The 26,324-nt window shown below is 43.5% G+C and overlaps 1 protein-coding gene across 1 annotated transcript in view; it reads left to right on the top strand.

Moving 5' to 3' along the window:
• LOC6041626 (ethanolaminephosphotransferase 1) overlaps positions 1-25,626 on the top strand; it is a 29,157-nt gene extending 3,531 nt beyond the window's left edge. Inside the window, exons 2-6 of the mRNA XM_001850805.2 lie at positions 3,025-3,093; positions 20,451-20,903; positions 20,967-21,302; positions 21,367-21,543; positions 24,108-25,626. Of these exons, the coding sequence (XP_001850857.2) occupies positions 3,025-3,093; positions 20,451-20,903; positions 20,967-21,302; positions 21,367-21,543; positions 24,108-24,179 (1,107 nt within the window). The 3' untranslated portion in view covers positions 24,180-25,626. The remainder of the gene's footprint in view (positions 1-3,024; positions 3,094-20,450; positions 20,904-20,966; positions 21,303-21,366; positions 21,544-24,107) is intronic.
• Positions 25,627-26,324: the final 698 nt, after the last annotated feature.

Below are 26,324 nucleotides of genomic sequence, written 5' to 3'. Positions count from 1 at the left end.
CCGACTGATTAGAATACATTTGGGATTTTTTTTTTTAATTCTTGTAAAAGGAATAGAATAACTTCTAGTAAAAGTGAAAATAAACACAAAAAGTTCTCTACTCGTTGGTGTACTTAGTTTTAGTAAACTTCAAGAAACACTCCAGATTATCCAGCATCCTTCAAACACGACGAACGAAGTTGACTTTATAGCTGTCGGCCACCATTGCTAGTACCAACCACTAGTGTCTTCCTTTTTATCTACAAGGACTTCGCCGCCCTGGGCTCCTAAGTGTATGAAAGTATGGCACGGAGCGACGGCGCCGAATACCCATATTTACACAAAGAATTTTAGAGCGCCCGCCGCGGGATTCGAACCGGCGACCTCTGGATTGTGAGTCCAGTGCGCGGTCCGATTGATCCACACGGGCGGGACCGCGTTGATCCACACGACCCTTAGCCTTAAAATGGGTATATTTCCCCTACTGAGTGATTCTCTGGTTAATGATAAATATTCGTACCATTTTTTTCGAAGAGTTCAGAAAATTTCCCAAATGTTTTTTTAGCATTGAAAATAGGACCGTTAGTTTCTGAGATGCGCACTGCCGTTCTACGCATAATTGTCCCATGTTCAAAAAAGTGCAACTGAGAAAAACGCGATTGAAATTTTTCGACCGATTTCTGTGATTTCTACGCATAATTGGAGCCTAACATTTCAAAAGGGCACACAACTTTTGTAAACAATAGTGTATCCCTTTCACTCAAATGACAGTTTGCATAAGGTGTGAGAGGGATACACTCTTGTTTATAAAAGTTTTGTGCCCTAATGAAATGGAAAGCACGAATTGTCCCGTGGGTTACTATTCGCCCTATGTGTCCTTAATCGCCCCAGTTAGCAGTTTATCACCCTTATTTGTAATCCTCTTGCTATACAACAGGTAAACAAGGCATAATGCTTAGTAAAACTAATGATTCCGTGTAAGAAAATACTTGGTGGGACAATTATGCGTAGAAGTGTAACGATGGGACAAACAGACTTGGTGTTGTTTTTGATGAGTTTCCGAACAAAGTACCAGATTTTATGTGTTTTTCTTGAAGTACATATCATACTAAACTTAAAAATGGCATACAGCCAAAATCGTCAAAAACTGACATGGGACAATTATGCGTAGAACAGCAGAGCAGTTCTCTGAGATTTCGGTCATTCGATTTTTTTTTTGTATTTTTTAATCCGGCTGAAAGTTTTTTGGTGCCTTCGGTATGCCCAAAGAAGCCGTTTCGCATCATTAGTTTGTCCATATAATTTTCCATACAAATTTGGCAGCTGTCCATACAAAAATGATATTTAGGTAACTTTTTTTTAAAATAGTCGCAGTTATTAATTTTTTAAATCTAGTGCCCATGTTTGCCCACTTATGAAAAATTATTTTTAAAAAGCTGAGAAAATTCTCTATTTTTTGCTTTTGAACTTTGTTGATACGACCTTGAGTTGCTGAGATATTGCCATGCAAAGATTCAAAAACAGCATAATTGAAGTTTTCTAAGTCTCATCAAAACAACCCACCATTTTCTAATGTCGATATCTCAGCAACTAGTAGTCCGATATTCAATGTTAAAATATGAAACATTCGTGAAATTTTCCGATCTTTTCGAAAAAAATATTTTGAAATCTTTAAAATCAAGACTAACATTTTAAAAGGGCCAAACATTGAATATTACGCCCATTTAAAATGTTAGTTTTGATTTCAAAATTTTCAAAATATTTTTTTCGAAAAGATCGGAAAATTTCACGAATATTAACATTGAAAATCAGACCATTAGTTGCTGAGATATCGTCATTAGAAAATGGTGGGTTGTTTTGGTGAGATTTTGAAAACTTCAATTTTCGTGTTTCTTTTTCTTAATGCGGCTCTATCTCAGCAACCCGAGGTCCAATTTTTCTGAACTTTTCAAAAAAAAAAAAAAAAAATTAGGAATGGTCTTTCATGGTCACTATTTTTAAAAATCGAAAAACAGTAAATATTTCGCTAAAATCAAACTTTCGGTGGCTATATCTTGAAAACGGAGCCCTTTATCAAAAAATCTGTAAAGTACTTTTCGATTGCAAATTCAATTTTGCATTGAAAAATAATGTCAAATTCGTTTTTGCATGAAACTTTGATTTTTTCCAAAAATTACTATTTTTTCAAAAATTCATAAATCAGCGGCAGATTTTTTGACCATGTTTTTCTATGGCTCAAAAGTTGCGGATTTTTGTCCCCTAAAACATATCAAAAAATCTCGAAAATCAAAAAACACGTTTTTTGGAAAATTGAGTTTTAGTGAAAAAAAAGTTGATTAAAAAATCTGCAATTTTTTTTCCGTGTACCTATTTTTTTCTCAAAAGTTCTCAGCAATACCTAAAACTTTGCCGAAGACACCAAATTGATCAGAAAATTCACTCAAAAGTTACAGCTGTTTGAATATTTACATACCATTTTTGTATGGACAGCTGCCAAAATTGTATGGAGACTTGTATGGGTGAACCAATGACGCAAAATAGCTTATTTGGTCATAGGGAAGGCCCCCACAAAGTTTAAGTCAAATCAAAAAATACAAAAAATAAAAATGGTCAAAATCGGCCGATTTCGTAGAGAGTTGCTCAGCTGCCAAAATGACAGGATTTGTTCTAGAAACGAAATTTTTTTAGCTAAGTCAGCTTATGATGTCCCCTACACAACCCTTTTAACAGAATTAAGTTTCATTGAGAAGAACCTGAGAAATTGTAAAATACGTAAAAAATCACTTTGACGACCCAAACCAATGTCACCCCTACCGTCAGGTATTACCTAGAATACCTGATTTCATGTTCAAGTGGTTTGTGTATATTTTTTCGTCTATTATATTATCTAAATTTGTAAAGTTTGATTTTTTTTTAGTATTCCTCTTTAAACTTTAACGAGCAGATGAACAGACCCATAAAAAAACAGCCGAAAATGTATTGTTATTTTGATTATTTTTCAATTAACCGCAGCCCGTATTCGTCTTTCCCATTTCCTCATTACAGTACAGCGCCCGGGACACCTCACCGCTGAGCATTTACATCATGCACCCGTTCTGGAATTGGCTCGTCGAGGTAAGTAAACCATATAAACCGATTGCAACATCAGGCTAATCCCTTTTTCCTGCGGTTGAGCCTCTAAAACCATGCTTCCGCGTGCTATAATTTACAACTGCGACTATCTCTATATCATTAAGGGGGCCGGGCTCGGGCGGTCGAGGAACCGTTATGCCATCGCCGGATTGTGCTGATTCTGCTGGGCTTGTTTTAATGGATATGTTTTGCTCTCCTTTTGATGTTGGGAAGCGCCAGAAGTGCCCTTCATCGCGTTGAGTGGCTGTATCCTGGAAGTGATTTTGTTTGGACTGTTGCTTCATGCTGTGATTTTGGCTTGGAGGTGAAATGTAGGAAATGTTGCAAAATGAAATGAATCTTGGAAGTTAAATTTTGCACTCGGTTACGAAATCGCCAAACAGTCCAATTTCGTTTGTTTGTACTGATACCGAGTTGAAGCACAGCGCAACATGCGTGGATTAAACTGACATGTGTGATAAGAGAAAAAAAATCTTGGAAATCGGTGAGGTTTGTTGAAATTGCGGCCAAGACAAGAAGCAAATACATAGATTGATAAGAATGCATACATTCAGTTACTTAAAAAAGATGAGATAAAATTTCCCAAACAAATATTTGTATTGTTACAAAATTCTATTCTAATTTAAAATAATATTTGAAAAGTTGTTAGGAAGGTTTTTTTAAATGAAATTTTGTCTATACTCTCAATTCAAATGTTTGAAAATCTCAGAAGAGACGTGAAATGTAATTTTTAGTAAATTTTGTGTTTGCTGCAAGTTCAATTTCCAGTTAAGCAAAATTTTCATCATTTGGAAATTCGGTAACCTTTTCGGTAACAGGTAAAAATCGAAGTGTTTTCATTTTTGAAAAGTATATAAAAAATATGCACAAAAAATACTAATATTATTGAGAGATGGTATAAATGCGATCAAAAGATGTTAAGTGAAATTTAGAACTTGTTAGGAGTTTAGTAAGTTTTTGTAATTTTGTCCAATTCCTTATTTTTGTTATGTGATTTTTTATCACTATGAGTTGAATTCCATAAATATGCTTTTTTATTTTTATTTTGGATACTTTTTAATAAGTTTTAGAGGAACAAAAAAATTGTTTTGCACTACAGTTCAGGATGGTACAAAACATAAACTTTGTCCATGCTTTCTCTTTATCAAAGGAAGCCATTTGGCATCATACATTTTTCATGAAAGGCTCCATACAATTTTGCGGGCTGGCCTGTGAATATTCAAAAATCAATTCTCTGAGATTTCGGTCGATTTTTTTTTGCATTTTTTAATCCAGCCGAAACTTTTTTGGTTCCTTTGGTATGTCCAAAGAAGCCATTTTGCATCATTAGTTTTTCCATTTAATTTTCCATACAAATTGGGCAGCTGCCCATACAAAAATGATGTATGAAAATTCAAAAATCTGTATCTTTTGAAGAATTTTTTTGATTGATTTGGTATCTGCGGCAAAGTTGTGGGTATGGATAAGGACTACACTGAAAAAAATGATACACGGTAGAAATTTATTTGTTATCAAGTTCACTTTTTGCAAAAAAAAAAACACTATTTTTTTTATTTTCTGATATGTTTTAGGGGACATCAAATGCCAACTTTTTAGAAATTTCCAGAACGGGCAAAAACCATTGTCCGAGTTATGAAGTTTTGATTCAATACTGTTTTTTTTGACAAAGAACTTTGTCCTAAGGTTTCTATACGTGGTGTCAATCCAAAATTTTCGCGAAGCGAAAACGTTACGTGACGAATTCCCCTCTCGGCAAATTTCCCCTCTTTTTGGTGCACGCTGGTTGGTTGAACAAACGTTTCCCAATCAGTCAATATAGAGACGTGAGATTGATGTATCTAAAATCACCCCCACTCTACCTCATAATTTTCGGATCGTCGACGCGGCAAAAAGCGAATAAGGAGATGTAGGAGAATGGGTGCAAAGAGGCGGGGCATACGTCGATACGTCCCCGATCTAAATTAACAAAACGCGGCTCGGTCGGTCCCGAAAATTCAGTCTGTTGCTGGCCGTCGACGAGAACACATCAGGAGCAGATGGCCTGGTGGCCCGTTTGCAGACGGCCTGGAGGCCCGGGAGCAGATAGCCTGGACACGCCAAGTCATGCCAACCGGCATGAGCGGAAATTGATAATTGGAATTGGCCACCACCTGGAGTGGCCGGAGGCCCCGGGGATGTTCCAATAGGGGGACATTTGCCGAACCATAAGAGTTGGGGCAATATGGGTATCAAACTTTAAGGTTTTCGATACTGGACATGAAATTTGACATTTCGGCAGTAGTGGCCACCACCTGAAGTGGCCGGAGGCCCCGGGATGTTCCGATAGGGGACATTTGCCGAACCATAAGAGTTGGGGCAATATGGGTATCAAACTTTAAGGTTTTCGATACTGGACATGAAATTTGACATTTCGGCAGTAGTGGCCACCACCTGAAGTGGCCGGAGGCCCCGGGGATGTTCCGATAGGGGGACATTTGCCGAACCATAAGAGTTGGGGCAATATGGGTATCAAACTTTAAGGTTTTCGATACTGGACATGAAATTTGACATTTCGGCAGTAGTGGCCACCACCTGAAGTGGCCGGAGGCCCCGGGGATGTTCCGATAGGGGGACATTTGCCGAACCATAAGAGTTGGGGCAATATGGGTATCAAACTTTAAGGTTTTCGATACTGGACATGAAATTTGACATTTCGGCAGTAGTGGCCACCACCTGAAGTGGCCGGAGGCCCCGGGGATGTTCCGATAGGGGGACATTTGCCGAACCATAAGAGTTGGGGCAATATGGGTATCAAACTTTAAGGTTTTCGATACTGGACATGAAATTTGACATTTCGGCAGTAGTGGCCACCACCTGAAGTGGCCGGAGGCCCCGGGGATGTTCCGATAGGGGGACATTTGCCGAACCATAAGAGTTGGGGCAATATGGGTATCAAACTTTAAGGTTTTCGATACTGGACATGAAATTTGACATTTCGGCAGTAGTGGCCACCACCTGAAGTGGCCGGAGGCCCCGGGGATGTTCCGATAGGGGGACATTTGCCGAACCATAAGAGTTGGGGCAATATGGGTATCAAACTTTAAGGTTTTCGATACTGGACATGAAATTTGACATTTCGGCAGTAGTGGCCACCACCTGAAGTGGCCGGAGGCCCCGGGGATGTTCCGATAGGGGGACATTTGCCGAACCATAAGAGTTGGGGCAATATGGGTATCAAACTTTAAGGTTTTCGATACTGGACATGAAATTTGACATTTCGGCAGTAGTGGCCACCACCTGAAGTGGCCGGAGGCCCCGGGGATGTTCCGATAGGGGGACATTTGCCGAACCATAAGAGTTGGGGCAATATGGGTATCAAACTTTAAGGTTTTCGATACTGGACATGAAATTTGACATTTCGGCAGTAGTGGCCACCACCTGAAGTGGCCGGAGGCCCCGGGGATGTTCCGATAGGGGGACATTTGCCGAACCATAAGAGTTGGGGCAATATGGGTATCAAACTTTAAGGTTTTCGATACTGGACATGAAATTTGACATTTCGGCAGTAGTGGCCACCACCTGAAGTGGCCGGAGGCCCCGGGGATGTTCCGATAGGGGGACATTTGCCGAACCATAAGAGTTGGGGCAATATGGGTATCAAACTTTAAGGTTTTCGATACTGGACATGAAATTTGACATTTCGGCAGTAGTGGCCACCACCTGAAGTGGCCGGAGGCCCCGGGGATGTTCCGATAGGGGGACATTTGCCGAACCATAAGAGTCGGGGCAATATGGGTATCAAACTTTAAGGTTTTCGATACTGGACATGAAATTTGACATTTCGGCAGTAGTGGCCACCACCTGAAGTGGCCGGAGGCCCCGGGGATGTTCCGATAGGGGGACATTTGCCGAACCATAAGAGTCGGGGCAATATGGGTATCAAACTTTAAGGTTTTCGATACTGGACATGAAATTTGACATTTCGGCAGTAGTGGCCACCACCTGAAGTGGCCGGAGGCCCCGGGATGTTCCGATAGGGGGACATTTGCCGAACCATAAGAGTTGGGGCAATATGGGTATCAAACTTTAAGGTTTTCGATACTGGACATGAAATTTGACATTTCGGCAGTAGTGGCCACCACCTGAAGTGGCCGGAGGCCCCGGGGATGTTCCGATAGGGGGACATTTGCCGAACCATAAGAGTTGGGGCAATATGGGTATCAAACTTTAAGGTTTTCGATACTGGACATGAAATTTGACATTTCGGCAGTAGTGGCCACCACCTGAGTGGCCGGAGGCCCCGGGGATGTTCCGATAGGGGGACATTTGCCGAACCATAAGAGTTGGGGCAATATGGGTATCAAACTTTAAGGTTTTCGATACTGGACATGAAATTTGACATTTCGGCAGTAGTGGCCACCACCTGAAGTGGCCGGAGGCCCCGGGGATGTTCCGATAGGGGGACATTTGCCGAACCATAAGAGTTGGGGCAATATGGGTATCAAACTTTAAGGTTTTCGATACTGGACATGAAATTTGACATTTCGGCAGTAGTGGCCACCACCTGAAGTGGCCGGAGGCCCCGGGGATGTTCCGATAGGGGGACATTTGCCGAACCATAAGAGTTGGGGCAATATGGGTATCAAACTTTAAGGTTTTCGATACTGGACATGAAATTTGACATTTCGGCAGTAGTGGCCACCACCTGAAGTGGCCGGAGGCCCCGGGGATGTTCCGATAGGGGGACATTTGCCGAACCATAAGAGTTGGGGCAATATGGGTATCAAACTTTAAGGTTTTCGATACTGGACATGAAATTTGACATTTCGGCAGTAGTGGCCACCACCTGAAGTGGCCGGAGGCCCCGGGGATGTTCCGATAGGGGGACATTTGCCGAACCATAAGAGTTGGGGCAATATGGGTATCAAACTTTAAGGTTTTCGATACTGGACATGAAATTTGACATTTCGGCAGTAGTGGCCACCACCTGCCGGAGGCCCCGGGGATGTTCCGATAGGGGGACATTTGCCGAACCATAAGAGTTGGGGCAATATGGGTATCAAACTTTAAGGTTTTCGATACTGGACATGAAATTTGACATTTCGGCAGTAGTGGCCACCACCTGAAGTGGCCGGAGGCCCCGGGGATGTTCCGATAGGGGGACATTTGCCGAACCATAAGAGTTGGGGCAATATGGGTATCAAACTTTAAGGTTTTCGATACTGGACATGAAATTTGACATTTCGGCAGTAGTGGCCACCACTGAAGTGGCCGGAGGCCCGGGGATGTTCCGATAGGGGACATTTGCCGAACCATAAGAGTCGGGGCAATATGGGTATCAAACTTTAAGGTTTTCGATACTGGACATGAAATTTGACATTTCGGCAGTAGTGGCCACCACCTGAAGTGGCCGGAGGCCCCGGGGATGTTCCGATAGGGGGACATTTGCCGAACCATAAGAGTCGGGGCAATATGGGTATCAAACTTTAAGGTTTTCGATACTGGACATGAAATTTGACATTTCGGCAGTAGTGGCCACCACCTGAAGTGGCCGGAGGCCGGGGATGTTCCGATAGGGGACATTTGCCGAACCATAAGAGTTGGGGCAATATGGGTATCAAACTTTAAGGTTTTCGATACTGGACATGAAATTTAACATTTCGGCAGTAGTGGCCACCACCTGAAGTGGCCGGAGGCCCCGGGGATGTTCCGATAGGGGGACATTTGCCGAACCATAAGAGTTGGGGCAATATGGGTATCAAACTTTAAGGTTTTCGATACTGGACATGAAATTTAACATTTCGGCAGTAGTGGCCACCACCTGAAGTGGCCGGAGGCCCCGGGGATGTTCCGATAGGGGGACATTTGCCGAACCATAAGAGTTGGGGCAATATGGGTATCAAACTTTAAGGTTTTCGATACTGGACATGAAATTTGACATTTCGGCAGTAGTGGCCACCACCTGAAGTGGCCGGAGGCCCGGGGATGTTCCGATAGGGGACATTTGCCGAACCATAAGAGTCGGGGCAATATGGGTATCAAACTTTAAGGTTTTCGATACTGGACATGAAATTTGACATTTCGGCAGTAGTGGCCACCACCTGAAGTGGCCGGAGGCCCCGGGGATGTTCCGATAGGGGGACATTTGCCGAACCATAAGAGTTGGGGCAATATGGGTATCAGGGGGACATGAAATTTGACATTTCGGCAGTAGTGGCCACAATCCGGAGTGGCCGGAGGCCGGGGATGTTCCGATAGGGGACATTTGCCGAACCATAAGAGTTGGGGCAATATGGGTATCAGGGGGACATGAAATTTGAAATTTTGGCAGTAGTGGCCACCTGGAGTGGCCGGAGGCCGGGGATGTTCCGATAGGGGACATTTGCCGAACCATAAGAGTTGGGGCAATATGGGTATCAGGGGGACATGAAATTTGAAATTTTGGCAGTAGTGGCCACCACCTGAGTGGCCAGGCCGGGGATGTTCCGATAGGGGACATTTGCCGAACCATAAGAGTTGGGGCAATATGGGTATCAAACTTTAAGGTTTTCGATACTGGACATGAAATTTGACATTTCGGCAGTAGTGGCCACCACCTGAAGTGGCCGGAGGCCCCGGGGATGTTCCGATAGGGGGACATTTGCCGAACCATAAGAGTTGGGGCAATATGGGTATCAAACTTTAAGGTTTTCGATACTGGACATGAAATTTGACATTTCGGCAGTAGTGGCCACCACCTGAAGTGGCCGGAGGCCCGGGGATGTTCCGATAGGGGGACATTTGCCGAACCATAAGAGTTGGGGCAATATGGGTATCAAACTTTAAGGTTTTCGATACTGGACATGAAATTTGACATTTCGGCAGTAGTGGCCACCACCTGAAGTGGCCGGAGGCCCCGGGGATGTTCCGATAGGGGGACATTTGCCGAACCATAAGAGTTGGGGCAATATGGGTATCAAACTTTAAGGTTTTCGATACTGGACATGAAATTTGACATTTCGGCAGTAGTGGCCACCACCTGAAGTGGCCGGAGGCCCCGGGGATGTTCCGATAGGGGACATTTGCCGAACCATAAGAGTTGGGGCAATATGGGTATCAAACTTTAAGGTTTTGATACTGGACATGAAATTTGACATTTCGGCAGTAGTGGCCACCACCTGAAGTGGCCGGAGGCCCCGGGATGTTCCGATAGGGGACATTTGCCGAACCATAAGAGTTGGGGCAATATGGGTATCAAACTTTAAGGTTTCGATACTGGACATGAAATTTGACATTTCGGCAGTAGTGGCCACCACCTGAAGTGGCCGGAGGCCCGGGGATGTTCCGATAGGGGGACATTTGCCGAACCATAAGAGTCGGGGCAATATGGGTATCAAACTTTAAGGTTTTCGATACTGGACATGAAATTTGACATTTCGGCAGTAGTGGCCACCACCTGAAGTGGCCGGAGGCCCCGGGGATGTTCCGATAGGGGACATTTGCCGAACCATAAGAGTCGGGGCAATATGGGTATCAAACTTTAAGGTTTTCGATACTGGACATGAAATTTGACATTTCGGCAGTAGTGGCCACCACCTGAAGTGGCCGGAGGCCCCGGGGATGTTCCGATAGGGGGACATTTGCCGAACCATAAGAGTTGGGGCAATATGGGTATCAAACTTTAAGGTTTTCGATACTGGACATGAAATTTAACATTTCGGCAGTAGTGGCCACCACCTGGAGTGGCCGGAGGCCCCGGGGATGTTCCGATAGGGGGACATTTGCCGAACCATAAGAGTTGGGGCAATATGGGTATCAAACTTTAAGGTTTTCGATACTGGACATGAAATTTAACATTTCGGCAGTAGCGGCCACCACCTGAAGTGGCCGGAGGCCCCGGGGATGTTCCGATAGGGGGACATTTGCCGAACCATAAGAGTTGGGGCAATATGGGTATCAAACTTTAAGGTTTTCGATACTGGACATGAAATTTGACATTTCGGCAGTAGTGGCCACCACCTGAAGTGGCCGGAGGCCCCGGGGATGTTCCGATAGGGGGACATTTGCCGAACCATAAGAGTCGGGGCAATATGGGTATCAAACTTTAAGGTTTTCGATACTGGACATGAAATTTGACATTTCGGCAGTAGTGGCCACCACCTGAAGTGGCCGGAGGCCCCGGGGATGTTCCGATAGGGGGACATTTGCCGAACCATAAGAGTTGGGGCAATATGGGTATCAGGGGGACATGAAATTTGACATTTCGGCAGTAGTGGCCACAATCCGGAGTGGCCGGAGGCCCCGGGGATGTTCCGATAGGGGGACATTTGCCGAACCATAAGAGTTGGGGCAATATGGGTATCAGGGGGACATGAAATTTGAAATTTTGGCAGTAGTGGCCACCACCTGGAGTGGCCGGAGGCCCCGGGGATGTTCCGATAGGGGGACATTTGCCGAACCATAAGAGTTGGGGCAATATGGGTATCAGGGGGACATGAAATTTGAAATTTTGGCAGTAGTGGCCACCACCTGGAGTGGCCGGAGGCCCCGGGGATGTTCCGATAGGGGGACATTTGCCGAACCATAAGAGTTGGGGCAATATGGGTATCAAACTTTAAAGTTTTCGATACTGGACATGAAATTTGACATTTCGGCAGTAGTGGCCACCACCTGAAGTGGCCGGAGGCCCCGGGGATGTTCCGATAGGGGGACATTTGCCGAACCATAAGAGTCGGGGCAATATGGGTATCAATCTTTAAGGTTTTCGATACTGGACATGAAATTTGACATTTCGGCAGTAGTGGCCACCACCTGAAGTGGCCGGAGGCCCCGGGGATGTTCCGATAGGGGGACATTTGCCGAACCATAAGAGTTGGGGCAATATGGGTATCAAACTTTAAGGTTTTCGATACTGGACATGAAATTTAACATTTCGGCAGTAGTGGCCACCACCTGAAGTAGCCGGAGGCCCCGGGGATGTTCCGATAGGGGGACATTTGCCGAACCATAAGAGTTGGGGCAATATGGGTATCAAACTTTAAGGTTTTCGATACTGGACATGAAATTTAACATTTCGGCAGTAGTGGCCACCACCTGAAGTGGCCGGAGGCCCCGGGGATGTTCCGATAGGGGGACATTTGCCGAACCATAAGAGTTGGGGCAATATGGGTATCAAACTTTAAGGTTTTCGATACTGGACATGAAATTTGACATTTCGGCAGTAGTGGCCACCACCTGAAGTGGCCGGAGGCCCCGGGGATGTTCCGATAGGGGGACATTTGCCGAACCATAAGAGTTGGGGCAATATGGGTATAAAACTTTAAGGTTTTTGATACTGGACATGAAATTTGACATTTTGGCAGTAGTGGCCACCACCTGAAGTGGCCGGAGGCCCCGGGGATGTTCCGATAGGGGGACATTTACCGAACCATAAGAGTTGGGGCAATATGGGTATCAAACTTTAAAGTTTTCGATACTGGACATGAAATTTGACATTTCGGCAGTAGTGGCCACCACCTGAAGTGGCCGGAGGCCCCGGGGATGTTCCGATAGGGGGACATTTGCCGAACCATAAGAGTCGGGGCAATATGGGTATCAATCTTTAAGGTTTTCGATACTGGACATGAAATTTGACATTTCGGCAGTAGTGGCCACCACCTGAAGTGGCCGGAGGCCCCGGGGATGTTCCGATAGGGGGACATTTGCCGAACCATAAGAGTTGGGGCAATATGGGTATCAAACTTTAAAGTTTTCGATACTGGACATGAAATTTGACATTTCGGCAGTAGTGGCCACCACCTGAAGTGGCCGGAGGCCCCGGGGATGTTCCGATAGGGGGACATTTGCCGAACCATAAGAGTCGGGGCAATATGGGTATCAATCTTTAAGGTTTTCGATACTGGACATGAAATTTGACATTTCGGCAGTAGTGGCCACCACCTGAAGTGGCCGGAGGCCCCGGGGATGTTCCGATAGGGGGACATTTGCCGAACCATAAGAGTTGGGGCAATATGGGTATCAAACTTTAAGGTTTTCGATACTGGACATGAAATTTAACATTTCGGCAGTAGTGGCCACCACCTGAAGTAGCCGGAGGCCCGGGGATGTTCCGATAGGGGACATTTGCCGAACCATAAGAGTTGGGGCAATATGGGTATCAAACTTTAAGGTTTTCGATACTGGACATGAAATTTAACATTTCGGCAGTAGTGGCCACCACCTGAAGTGGCCGGAGGCCCCGGGATGTTCCGATAGGGGACATTTGCCGAACCATAAGAGTTGGGGCAATATGGGTATCAAACTTTAAGGTTTTCGATACTGGACATGAAATTTGACATTTCGGCAGTAGTGGCCACCACCTGAAGTGGCCGGAGGCCCCGGGGATGTTCCGATAGGGGGACATTTGCCGAACCATAAGAGTTGGGGCAATATGGGTATAAAACTTTAAGGTTTTTGATACTGGACATGAAATTTGACATTTTGGCAGTAGTGGCCACCACCTGAAGTGGCCGGAGGCCCCGGGGATGTTCCGATAGGGGGACATTTACCGAACCATAAGAGTTGGGGCAATATGGGTATCAAACTTTAAAGTTTTCGATACTGGACATGAAATTTGACATTTCGGCAGTAGTGGCCACCACCTGAAGTGGCCGGAGGCCCCGGGGATGTTCCGATAGGGGGACATTTGCCGAACCATAAGAGTCGGGGCAATATGGGTATCAATCTTTAAGGTTTTCGATACTGGACATGAAATTTGACATTTCGGCAGTAGTGGCCACCACCTGAAGTGGCCGGAGGCCCCGGGGATGTTCCGATAGGGGGACATTTGCCGAACCATAAGAGTTGGGGCAATATGGGTATCAAACTTTAAGGTTTTCGATACTGGACATGAAATTTAACATTTCGGCAGTAGTGGCCACCACCTGAAGTAGCCGGAGGCCCCGGGATGTTCCGATAGGGGACATTTGCCGAACCATAAGAGTTGGGGCAATATGGGTATCAAACTTTAGGTTTTCGATACTGGACATGAAATTTAACATTTCGGCAGTAGTGGCCACCACAAGTGGCCGGAGGCCCCGGGATGTTCCGATAGGGGGACATTTGCCGAACCATAAGAGTTGGGGCAATATGGGTATCAAACTTTAAGGTTTTCGATACTGGACATGAAATTTGACATTTCGGCAGTAGTGGCCACCACCTGAAGTGGCCGGAGGCCCCGGGGATGTTCCGATAGGGGGACATTTGCCGAACCATAAGAGTCGGGGCAATATGGGTATCAAACTTTAAGGTTTTCGATACTGGACATGAAATTTGACATTTCGGCAGTAGTGGCCACCACCTGAAGTGGCCGGAGGCCCCGGGGATGTTCCGATAGGGGGACATTTGCCGAACCATAAGAGTTGGGGCAATATGGGTATCAGGGGGACATGAAATTTGAAATTTTGGCAGTAGTGGCCACCACCTGGAGTGGCCGGAGGCCCCGGGGATGTTCCGATAGGGGGACATTTGCCGAACCATAAGAGTTGGGGCAATATGGGTATCAGGGGGACATGACATTTGAAATTTTGGCAGTAGTGGCCACCACCTGGAGTGGCCGGAGGCCCCGGGGATGTTCCGATAGGGGGACATTTGCCGAACCATAAGAGTTGGGGCAATATGGGTATCAAACTTTAAGGTTTTTGATACTGGACATGAAATTTGACATTTTGGCAGTAGTGGCCACCACCTGGAGTGGCCGGAGGCCCCGGGGATGTTCCGATAGGGGGACATTTGCCGAACCATAAGAGTTGGGGCAATATGGGTATAAAACTTTAAGGTTTTTGATACTGGACATGAAATTTGACATTTTGGCAGTAGTGGCCACCACCTGAAGTGGCCGGAGGCCCCGGGGATGTTCCGATAGGGGGACATTTACCGAACCATAAGAGTTGGGGCAATATGGGTATCAAACTTTAAGGTTTTCGATACTGGATATGAAATTTGACATTTTGGCAGTAGTGGCCACCACCTGAAGTGGCCGGAGGCCCCGGGGATGTTCCGATAGGGGGACATTTGCCGAACCATAAGAGTTGGGGCAATATGGGTATAAAACTTTAAGGTTTTTGATACTGGACATGAAATTTGACATTTTGGCAGTAGTGGCCACCACCTGGAGTGGCCGAAGGCCCCGGGGATGTTCCGATAGGGGGACATTTGCCGAACCATAAGAGTTGGGGCAATATGGGTATCAAACTTTAAGGTTTTCGATACTGGATATGATATTTGACATTTCGGCAGTAGTGGCCACCACCTGGAGTGGCCAGAGGCCCCGGAGATGTTCCGATAGGGGGACATTTGCCGAACCATAAGAGTTGGGGCAATATGGGTATCAAACTTTAAGGTTTTTGATACTGGACATGAAATTTTACATTTCGGCAGTAGTGGCCACCACCTGGAGTGGCCGAAGGCCCCGGGGATGTTCCGATAGGGGGACATTTTCCGAACCATAAGAGTTGGGGCAATATGGGTATCAAACTTTAGGGTTTTTGATACTGGACATGAAATTTGACATTTTGGCAGTAGAAAAATGGGTATTAAACTTCTGAAATTTGTTTCTGGAAATTTAGAATAACTATTTCGTAATCAATCAGAGAACTGAAAATGGCAGTTCAGCTCCACTTGCAATTTCCATCCCCTTAGTTCGATAGGACGTTGATATTATTTCTTAAAACTTTACAAATCAAACAGCCTGTTTCAGAGCCACGAAATTGACCACAAAAGAGTTGTCTTGTGTAATTATAAGGGAATCATGGGGAAATTTGGACCGGACGTTCTAATCGAAAATTTCAACAATCATCTAGCAAAGTTCTTTGTCATACTGGTCATGTGTAACATAACCACCTGCACCTTTTTTTTTAAATAATCGAAATATTGGTCGCAACAATTATTCAACTTAATTTTTCGATGTAAAATCGAATTTGCTATCAAAAAGTACTTTAGTGAAATTTTGATAAAGTGAACCGTTTTCAAGTTATAGCCATTTTTAGGTGACTTTTTTTGAAAATAGTCGCAGTTATTAATTTTTTTTAAAATAAGTGCTTATATTTGCCCACTTTTGAAAATAATATTTTTGAAAAGATGAGAAAATTCTTTATACTTTGCTTCTTCGGACTTTGTTGATACGACCTTTAGTTGCTGAGATATTGCAATGCAAAGGTTTAAAAACTGGAAAATTGATGTTTTCTAAGTCTCACCCAAACAGCCCACCATTTTTCAATGTCGATATCTCAGCAACTAATGGTCCGATTTTCAATGTTAAAATATGAAACATTCGAGAAATTTTCCGATCTTTTCGAAAACAATATTTTCAAAAAAAATTAAATCAAGACTAACATTTTAAAAGGGCGTAATATTGAATCTTTGGCCCTTTTGAAATGTTAGTCTTGATTTGAAATTTTTTTAAATATTTTTTTCGAAAAGATCGGAAAATTTCACAAATGTTTCATATTTTAACATTGAAAATCGGACCATTAGTTGCTGAGATATCGAAATTGAAAAATGGTGGGCTGTTTGGGTGAGATTTAGAAAACATCAATTTACCTGTTTTTAAACCATTGCATGGCAATATCTCAGCAAATAAGGGTCGTATCAAAAAAGTTCAAAAAAGCAAAATATAGAGAATTTTCTCAGCTTTTCAAAAATATTTTTTTCTAAAGTGGGCAAACATGTGCACTAATTTAAAAAAAATGAAAAACTGCGACTATTTTCAAAAAAGTCACCTAAAAATTGCCATAACTTGAAAACGGTGCACTTTATCAAAATTTCACTAAAGTACTTTTTGATTGCAAATTTGCTTTTACATCGAAAAATCCCTGGGCTTTGTCATAATGAGTATCATAGGTTTGATGCTTGTTTGGCAAAGAGTATGATTTGATTCGATGTGGAATTAAAATCGAAGTGTTCAGTATATTGCTGAAGCTTCCATTTTTACACATGGACACCACTTCATGCTGCGAGAACCCACTTTGGCGCAGTCTCAGGGCTTAATCGATGGCCGGTAAGCTGTCATCGAGACAAGGAGGTTCTCCGATAGTGGAAATATCACATTTGTACAATGAACCGCTACATATGTGATTTTTCCCTATCTTAATGTGGGTGTCAGGTTAGGATGCGGGTTTTTATTCAATTCAATTCAATTCAATTCGGTTTATTTGTGAATAATCAAGTTACAATGAGTTCATTTAGGTACATAACAGAGTTTTGGAGTTCCTTTCAGCTGTATGTTACATCGTAATTCAATCGAATGTGTTATTACTTATAAATATTAAATAGAAGGCAAGAGTAAGAAAAAGTTTTCAAAAAACTTACAGAAAGTGCAATGGGAAAAGGATAGATAAAGAGAAAGCTTAACACTAGATCACAGAAAAAATATCAATTATAGATGTGCTTGATCATCAGCTCCCCAAGGGCCAGGAATTGTTCCGCCTTATTCCGGCAGCTCCGAAACCGCGTCATCATCTCCCCCGCGAGAGCAAAGAACTCCGGCAGGGTAAAGAGATCATCCCCGGTGACTTCTTGCTGGGCCGCATTGCCGTTACCGGCAGCGACCATGCTGGCGAACGAACGCCCCCATCCAGGAGGGATCGCTGGGTTGTCCGCTGGAACCGTACGCTGTCCAGCTGCAGGAACGGCTGCGCTCGTACTTCGCTGAGGAGAGTGGGACGCTGCAGCTTTCTTCTTCCTCTTTTCCTGCTCCTCGAGGTAGGCCTTGCGCGCGACGCATCCGCGGTAATTGCCGGTATGGTTGCCGTCACAGTTCGCGCACTTAACGCGCGGCTTGGTTTGTTCTGCCTTGTCCCCCAAGTCCGCCTTTCGTGGCAGTGCGCACGCCTCCGAGAGGTGTGACTCACCGCACTTCACGCAGCGGGGCCGGAGGTTGCAGTTCCGCGAGCCGTGGCCGAATTTCTGGCAACGGTGGCATTGCGCTACGTCCGTCGGGTTCTTGGCGTAAAACCGCCAGTTTACCCAAAACCGTCTAACGTCTTAATCCGCCGCAGGTCTTGGATCTTGACGGTGCCGCGGTCGAAGTACAACAGGTACAGTGTATGGGTACCTGTTACCGTTGTTTTGCGCGAGAGCACTTTTATCTCCGCGGTTTTATTCCGGCGTCCGAAAGGTGCTTCTTCAGGTCGGAAACCGGACGGTCTTGGTAACCCTGCAAGACGACCTTGACAGGGGCTTCTCGGGGTTGAATGTGTAGAAGTTGAAGTTGCTACGCTTCAATTCTTCAAGCACCAGGTCGAAATTCTTTTGGTCAGTGTGATCACTTGCACTGACGACTTGCCGATTTTTAGACAATATCCGAGGCCTTCCAGCAACTCGTCAACATCGTCCGCCAACGTGTCCAAAACAAAAATTGGAGGTGGTCTTCGTTCCGTAGGAGAATTGTTCTTTTTTGACGTCGACACTTTTTTCCGTGCACGACCATCATCGTCGTCGTCGTCGGTAGTGCTACTACCGTCGGTGTTGTTGTTGTTTTCTTCGTCGTTGCTCAGCATCTGGAAATCGTTCCTGATGGGGATGTTGGCGGATGTTGATGTGCCACTGGTTGTGGCACCGGAGGTACCGGAACGGGTTCGCACTGGTGATCTCGGAACATATCCGGGATGTAGTAACTTTTTATCGATGCCTTCTGCGCTCACGCTCCCCTGCGCGATGGCGGTCGACACGGCGTTGTTTTGTTTACCTTTTTGCACACGGCCGGTAGACGAACTTCGCGGGTTTTTCGAGGCCGCACTCGAACTGCCACGGCCACGGCCGGCCTTTGGCATGCTGGAGAAGCAAACTCGCGGGTAATCACAATCAATAGCGGCGAAAAAATCCGAAAAAACGATAGAGCACTGAGCACTTCACTGCTGCTTGCTCTCGTGCGTACACGGAGGTGATGCGGGTTTTTAAAAATTAGGTTTTTGTAGAATTTAGGATTTTAATTATAAATATCAACTTTTTATACTTTGCGTTTAGTTATTTAGAGGCAAAATTAGTAATAGTGAATTTAGTAATTCTATCAGAATCGGTGATTTTCATTCAAGTAGCATAAAAACCATTCTGATTTGTCAAAATTTCCGTAGAGTCTCGATCAATCAATAGTGAAATGATATCGGACTAAGTTCGTTGATCTGTTGAACTAACGGTTGTCGGATTATGATTGTATCGACCATTTTTGCGAATCGAGGATCTACTAGAATTCTGACGATCAAATGGTCGTCTCTATTTCAATTCACGACTTGTAAAATATGAACTGTGATCAATTTTTTTTTTTTTTAAAGAAGCCAGACAGGTTTTACAAGAAACGATTTTTTTGGCTAGAGTAGCTTTCGGATAGCTTGCTTTAAATCTTGTATTCAATTCAAGTTAGGTAGTTATCCGCAAATGAAATTTTGGACTTATATGAATAATTGAACATTTTGGACTTATGAATAACACACAACTGTGCATTTATTCTAGAGTCAGATCAATACAGCGTCAGTGTTTATTTGGTCGAAGTGTACTCATTCATTGGCAGATCTGATTCTAGTTGTAATGTACGACAAGACTACTGACGGACGTGACAGGACGAGGGCCCAGTTTAGAGGTTTCGACATCAACGATGTGCGGCTGGATCACCCTCAAAAAAAAAAAAAAAAAAAAAAATGCTTTTACATCGAAAAATGAAGTTGAAAAATTTTTGCGACCAATATTTCCATTTTTTTTTAAATCAGTATTGATTAAAAAAAATTTTAACTCGGTCAAAGATTTTTTGCACAACCTGAAAATTTCTGAAAAGTTGGCATTTGATGTCCCCTAAAACATATCAAAAAATAAAAAAATTAAAAACAGTGTTTTTTGCAAATCAAGTTTTAGTGACAAAAAGTTAAATAAAAAATCACCAAATAAATTATTACCGTGTAGTCCGTATCCATACCTACAACTTTGCCCAAGACACCACATCGATCGAAAAATTCCTTCAAAAGATACAGATTGTCGAATTTTCATGCATCATTTTTGTATGGACAGCTGCCAAATTTGTATTGAAAATTATATGGACAAAATAATGATGCAAAATGGCTTCTTTGGGCATGCCGAAAGCACCACAAATGTTTCAGCCGGATTAAAAAATACAAAAATTTAAATTCTAGAAAAAAAGACCGATTTTGTAGAGAATTGCTCATAAGCAATGTTGTTGGAAGGACTACTTTAAGCAATGCGATTCGCTTAATTTGACTAAACATTTTTATTCAAAACTTTATTTCCATAGACTGAAAATTGGTGGAAAAATTTAAATGGTTTATTATTAAAATCGTCAATTGAAATAAATCATGTTTTAAGAACAACTCCATTGTTTTTTTTCTGTGCGCCCTCAGTACTTCCCCAAGTGGGTCGCCCCCAACGTGATGACGTTCGCCGGCTTCCTCTTTACGGTGCTCAACTTTGTGATGCTCTCGTGGTACGACTGGGGCTTCTGGGCGAGCACGGACCTGCCGGGGGCCGTCCCCATCCCGAACTGGTTCTGGGCGGCGGCCGCCGTAAACATCTTCCTCGCGTACACGCTGGACGGTATCGACGGCAAACAGGCCCGCCGGATAGGGCTGTCGGGACCGCTGGGGGAGCTGTTCGACCACGGACTGGACTCGTACTCGGCGTTCTTCATTCCGGGCTGTTTGTACAGTATCTTTGGCAGGGGGGAGTTGTCGGTGCCGCCGATCCGGATGTACTACATCATGTGGACGATCTTCTTCAACTTTTACCTGTCGCACTGGGAGAAGTACAATACCGGGGTGCTGTACCTGCCCTGGGGGTACGATCTGGGCATGTGGGTAAGTTGTGACCAATTGGGTTGATCGCTGTAAGCTGTACTGATTTCTACTTTAATTTCGTAGGGATCGGTGCTGATGTACCTGGCCACGTGGCACTACGGCTACCAGGTGTGGAAGACCGAGCTGCCGTGGGGAATCTCGGCCGGTCAGCTGATGGAGCTGGCGTTGCACGTGAGCGCCATGTCCAACCTGCCCATGGTGCTGTACAACATGTACCGATCGTACAAGGATCGCACCGGGAAGATGCGCACGATCAAGGAAGCGTTGCGTCCGCTGTTCACGTACGGCACGTTCATGTTCGTGTCGCTGCTGTGGGTGTTCGTCTCGCCGAACGATATTATGAACCGGGACCCGCGCGCGGTCTACATCCTCAGCGGAACCGTGTTCAGCAACATTAGCGTAAGCAATTTTGATCCGGATTTTGAAATCGCTGAAAAGTTGACAATTTCTTTCTCTATTTTAGTGCCGCCTGATTGTGTCCCAGATGTCCAACACCATTGCCGATACGTTCAACTGGATGACCGGGGTGTTGGGCCTGGCGGTTGTGTTGAGTCTCGCGATGCCCGCCATCGAGCGGCCGCTACTGTATCTGCTGGTGGTGGGATCTACGCTGGCCCACTGGGAGTACGGCTCGACGGTGGTAAGTTATACTAGATTTTTTTTGCGGTCCCATACAAAGCGGACCTCCGATTTGGCTTGAAAATTGGCATCGATTCTTAACTTTGCCCAAGGAAACGACAAGAGATTGTGATTTCTAGGGTTTTAGGCTTTTGTACAGGGAGAAAAATCAGTTGCGAAAATCGTGAACAAAAACGTACAAAAACGTACCATAGAACTTGAGCACTTTGTTCGTGGTTTTGAATTTCATGAACGCATGTTCACGATTGTTGGAACTGATTTTTCTCCGTGTACGGAGCTAAAGGAGCTATTAGACTACGATAAACACAAAGCGGGTAAACTGTCAAAAAGGGTGAGTTTGTTTAAATGTAGTCTAATAGCTCCTTAAGAAGGGATTAGTCTATGACAAACAAACTCGCCCTTTTTGATAGTTTAACAGTTTTCCTGCTTTGTCTGTTTGCCTGCATTTGTTTACAGAAACGTCAGCCTGCATACATTTTGCTTTGTTTGTGAGTTTGGCAAACACGAAAAAGTGCGAGTTTGTTTGTTTGTCATAGTCTAATACCTCCTTAATACAACCTTTAAGAATTAAATGGATACCATAAGTGTATCCCGCACACTAAAATAGATTTTGACATAGGCAGGATATCCATTTTTGTGGTCACCCTAATACATCAAAATCGTTAAAGCGGCCACGCCTACTGCGTAAATTTTATCGCACAGTAGAATCATTGAATGTGATTGTGCTTGTTTAAAATGTTGCTGAATAATGAAAGCTAACTTTTCAAAAGCTAAAAATCGCTCAACTTTACGTCCTATTGAAAAGTTACCTTTGACATGTACTATCGTGTACATGTACTGTAAAACCGGATTTGGTCACTGTGGCCACCGCGAATCTGCAACAACCGAAAAAGCCCCTTTTTGAGACCTCAACTTTGCCGACCTGTATCTTCGGAAAATTTCAACCAATCAAGATGCTCTGGGTTGCATTCGATAGGTATTCTCCTATAATTTGACCACAAATATTAATATCAGGGTCAAGTGACCTTCCCGGTTCCGGAAATCCGGAACATCCGAAAAGTTCATTTTTTACTGTTTTACACGTATATGCGATACCATTACACTTACGATAGTTGAAATTGATCCACAAAATAGACTTAAAACACAATAAACGATTGCCTGAACCACTCTGGAGTGTAACTATCCAGTTCCGGGTAACCTAAAACCGGTTCCCGGATACCCGATGAACGGCCAACTTGACTTTTTTTTTTATGAAACCGCATCATGATGCACATCAAACTTCATGAAATTGAATGATATATCAATCTATGTTCATGCCGTTGTTTTCTGACCCATCCTGGTCAATTTGGAACCGATTACCGATGGCCCGTTGGGGACACTTCCGTAATATGAGAGAAACCCTATCATCCGACATATCAAACTTCATAAAATCGAAAGATGTGTCAATCTATGTTCATGCCGTTGTTCTCAGACACATCCTGCCCGATCTGGAACCGATAACCGGTGGCCTCTTGGGGACACTTCAGGAATTTTAGAGAAACCCTATCATCCGACATATCAAACTTCATTAAATTGAATGATATTTCAATCTATGGTCATGCCGATGTTCTCTGACCCATTCTGGCCACTCTGGAATCGATTACCGGTGGCCTCTTGGGGACATTTCCGGAATATCAGCGAAATCCCATCTTCCGACACATAAAACTTCGTGAAATTTGAAAATATGTCAATCTATGCTCAAGCCGTTGTGCTCGAACCCAATCTGGCCACTCAAGCAAGACCAATTACAGGTGATACAGGTCGACAAAGTAGGGGTCTCAAAAAAGTCTTTTTTTTTGGTTGTAGCAGATTTCCAGTGGCCACAGTGACCAAATCCGGTGGAAAACTGGTGTTTACTTTAAAACTGGTTTTAAAGCTTGGAGTCGAAAAGGACCCAATACCTTATGTGTTTTTTTTTAATACCAAGGGAAGGTTGAACGATATTTTGTAATTCTCTCTAAGTGTTGCAAATGAGTGATAGAAAATAACTATCATTTGACGATTCCTGCCTGTGATATCTCTTCGTTTGTCTCGTGATTCTCAGCAAGAGCATTCTCTCACAAAATTGTTTTGTGGCGGCTTTTGGAGTTCAAAATTGTTAAGGAGGAATACTGTGAAAGTGGAAATGAGCGAGATAGGAAGATTGTCAAACGCGAGGGTGTAAAAACAAAAGCGTGGTCGGCTAAGTCCAGTGCTGACTGAGTTTACTGTTTTTTGTTTGGACCAAAATGAAAAGATATTTTGTCACTTTTAAATTTGACTTTAAGAGAGCGTCCAGTTATGCTCTCTAGGTGAAGATTATTTAATCGATGCTTGAAGTTTTTTTGTACAACAAAAGTAGGCCGAAAAAATCTCCTGAAAACGAGATAAATAAAAAAATCGAGATCAATTAAAGAAAATGTTTTGAAGAAAGTAAATGAGATATTCGAAGATAACTATGACAAGAAAAATAATTTTAAGGGTTGAGTTTATCGAGAAGCCGAAAAAGCATTTTGAATTCACCCCTCTCTCCCCCTCTCATTTCAGGTGCAGCAAATGTGCAAACACTTCAACAGGATATGCTTCAAAGTAACCAAACCAAAGGCAGTCACCGAATAAAATCTAAGTCAATTTGGCAGCACGCGCGACGAGCCGTCGTCACCGACGCTACCGACGGTTCTGGTCAAAGAAGTTTAAGCGCGTAGGGACTATGTTTTAAGCATCACACACAAGAAGGCGACACATAATTGTAAAAAAAAGGCAAGATATCAGGAAGAACACCTTTTTTGTTTTGTTTCTAGTAGATAGGACGCGTATTCAAAGAAAAGTATCCACCCCTTAATTTATTTTACAATTTTAAACACAGTTTTTATTGCTCTCGAATGACTCGAAATGTTGTGTTCCTAAATAGTGGCTCTCGAAATGTTGCATTTCCTTTTTTAGGGTTTTTGTTTGTGCGGCACGCGCTCGCGTGTCTAATTTTGTGTATAGGGAACGGCAGCGAGAACAAATTAGATGTAAACACACACTCACACATACACACTTTGCTATGGCAGCGTTTAGCAAAACAAAAAGGAAAAAACAAAACAATACTTTTACATATATTTTGGAATTGTCTTTTTTTTAACATCACGACAATAAAGTTAACGTATTCGACTGAAGAAATTGCTTTGTGAGCGTGTGCGCGTTAGTTTGGAGAACATTAGCACCGGAGAAAGTGATATCAATCGTAGTTTTAACAATCGGACAACTATTTAGCTTTCATTGTTTCACGTTTCGTCAGTCTCTTTTCTTCTATTTGTGCCATTCCAGCTTGGATTAAATTATATAAAATGCAGCTGCGAACGCGCTTTCACCATCGATTTGTGTGTCTAAGAACAAAGATAAACCGAGATTATGATCGATTAGTATTGAGATGAAAGAAATCGCTTCCAGAAAAGAGTCTATTAAGTCGGAAAGGAGTAACGTTATTGTAAATATATACTATACACGTTCCACCCTGAAACAGAAGGGTTTTGCGGGAAGGAATCGTACACGTGAACAGAGCAGGGCAGCATTGTGTAACACTACCTACAGCTCTAGCGAGAGATATTCTAACTTTTTATCAGGAATTGACAAACTTATCTTAAACCTACAATTATTACAACAAGCTATCACTTTAACCAAACTCGCGTTGAGGTTCGTTTAATTGGCGAGGAATTCCAAGTTCGTGTAGTCGCAGTTCTTTCCTTTCTGTTCTAGTATTTAAAATATTAAAAACAAGTGAAGAACAAATATAAACACGCTTATTACCGTTAATTGTCTATTACTCCTAAGGTCGGTAGTACACACACACAAACACTTTGAATGTCTCAAAATGTAATCACTAACCTCCCCCTCCCTCAAACGTCGTCAAAAAACGTGAGGATAAACAGCGCGAAGATTCGTTCCGCTACTACACGATCGTATTATGTAAAACTTGTCGTTTGGATTCCACCAAATGAACCCACAATTATTGTGCTGTAAATGATCAGTTTGTATGTATGGAAATGCCAGTGAATAATAAAGCATTGCTGAATAAATAAAACAAATTGTTATTTTATTGAAGAAAAAGAAAAATCCGCTTAATCAAACGATTACACAACATTGTTGCTTGCAATTGGTGCAACGTAACACGCAGGTCAAGGTCTTAAAACTGAACGTGCTTCTTTGCGAGACAGTCGCATCTCTCGGTCATTGATTGTCGTTGGTCATTATTCTGAAATTTAGTGGCTGTCGTAAATCGGGTTGGCAAATCGCTGAATTCCAACTTTAGGAAACTTGCTTCGCATTACCTTCTCATCTTGGTTGGTAAATTAGTAAATTATAATTATTGAATCAAAATTTTAAAAAACATAATCAAATCAAATTTGATTTCAACCCCTTTCTTCTGAATGATGCCGTCCACCTCAATGATAAATGTTTTCGCTTGGTTTATTTCGCTAAACAGGAAGAATCAGCAGCACACATTTGCGCTGCGTCATTTGTTGCACAGTGATAGTTGATGGATAGATTGAGTTAGTGAGCAAGAGAGAGGGGAAAGAAAGTATCGCGTGCGCGGATCCAAATAAGATGAGTAAATATAGAATGTGGAGAGAAATGGAGAAAATATAAAGAAAGAAAAAAAAAAAAAACTCGAACCGGTAAGCGACGGTTTTAGGGTTGCTGAAATAAGTTTGCAAATGTTTGTTTTGAGTGGTGTAATAGTTAAATACGATATTTTAATGCACTATAATTTTGCTGATA

The sequence above is a fragment of the Culex quinquefasciatus genome, chromosome 2 (assembly GCF_015732765.1).
Source record: "Culex quinquefasciatus strain JHB chromosome 2, VPISU_Cqui_1.0_pri_paternal, whole genome shotgun sequence".
NCBI classification, from domain to species: domain Eukaryota; kingdom Metazoa; phylum Arthropoda; class Insecta; order Diptera; family Culicidae; genus Culex; species Culex quinquefasciatus.
The sequence above is the reverse complement of the archived record's forward strand: the minus strand, read 5'-3'. Positions and strand labels throughout refer to the sequence as shown.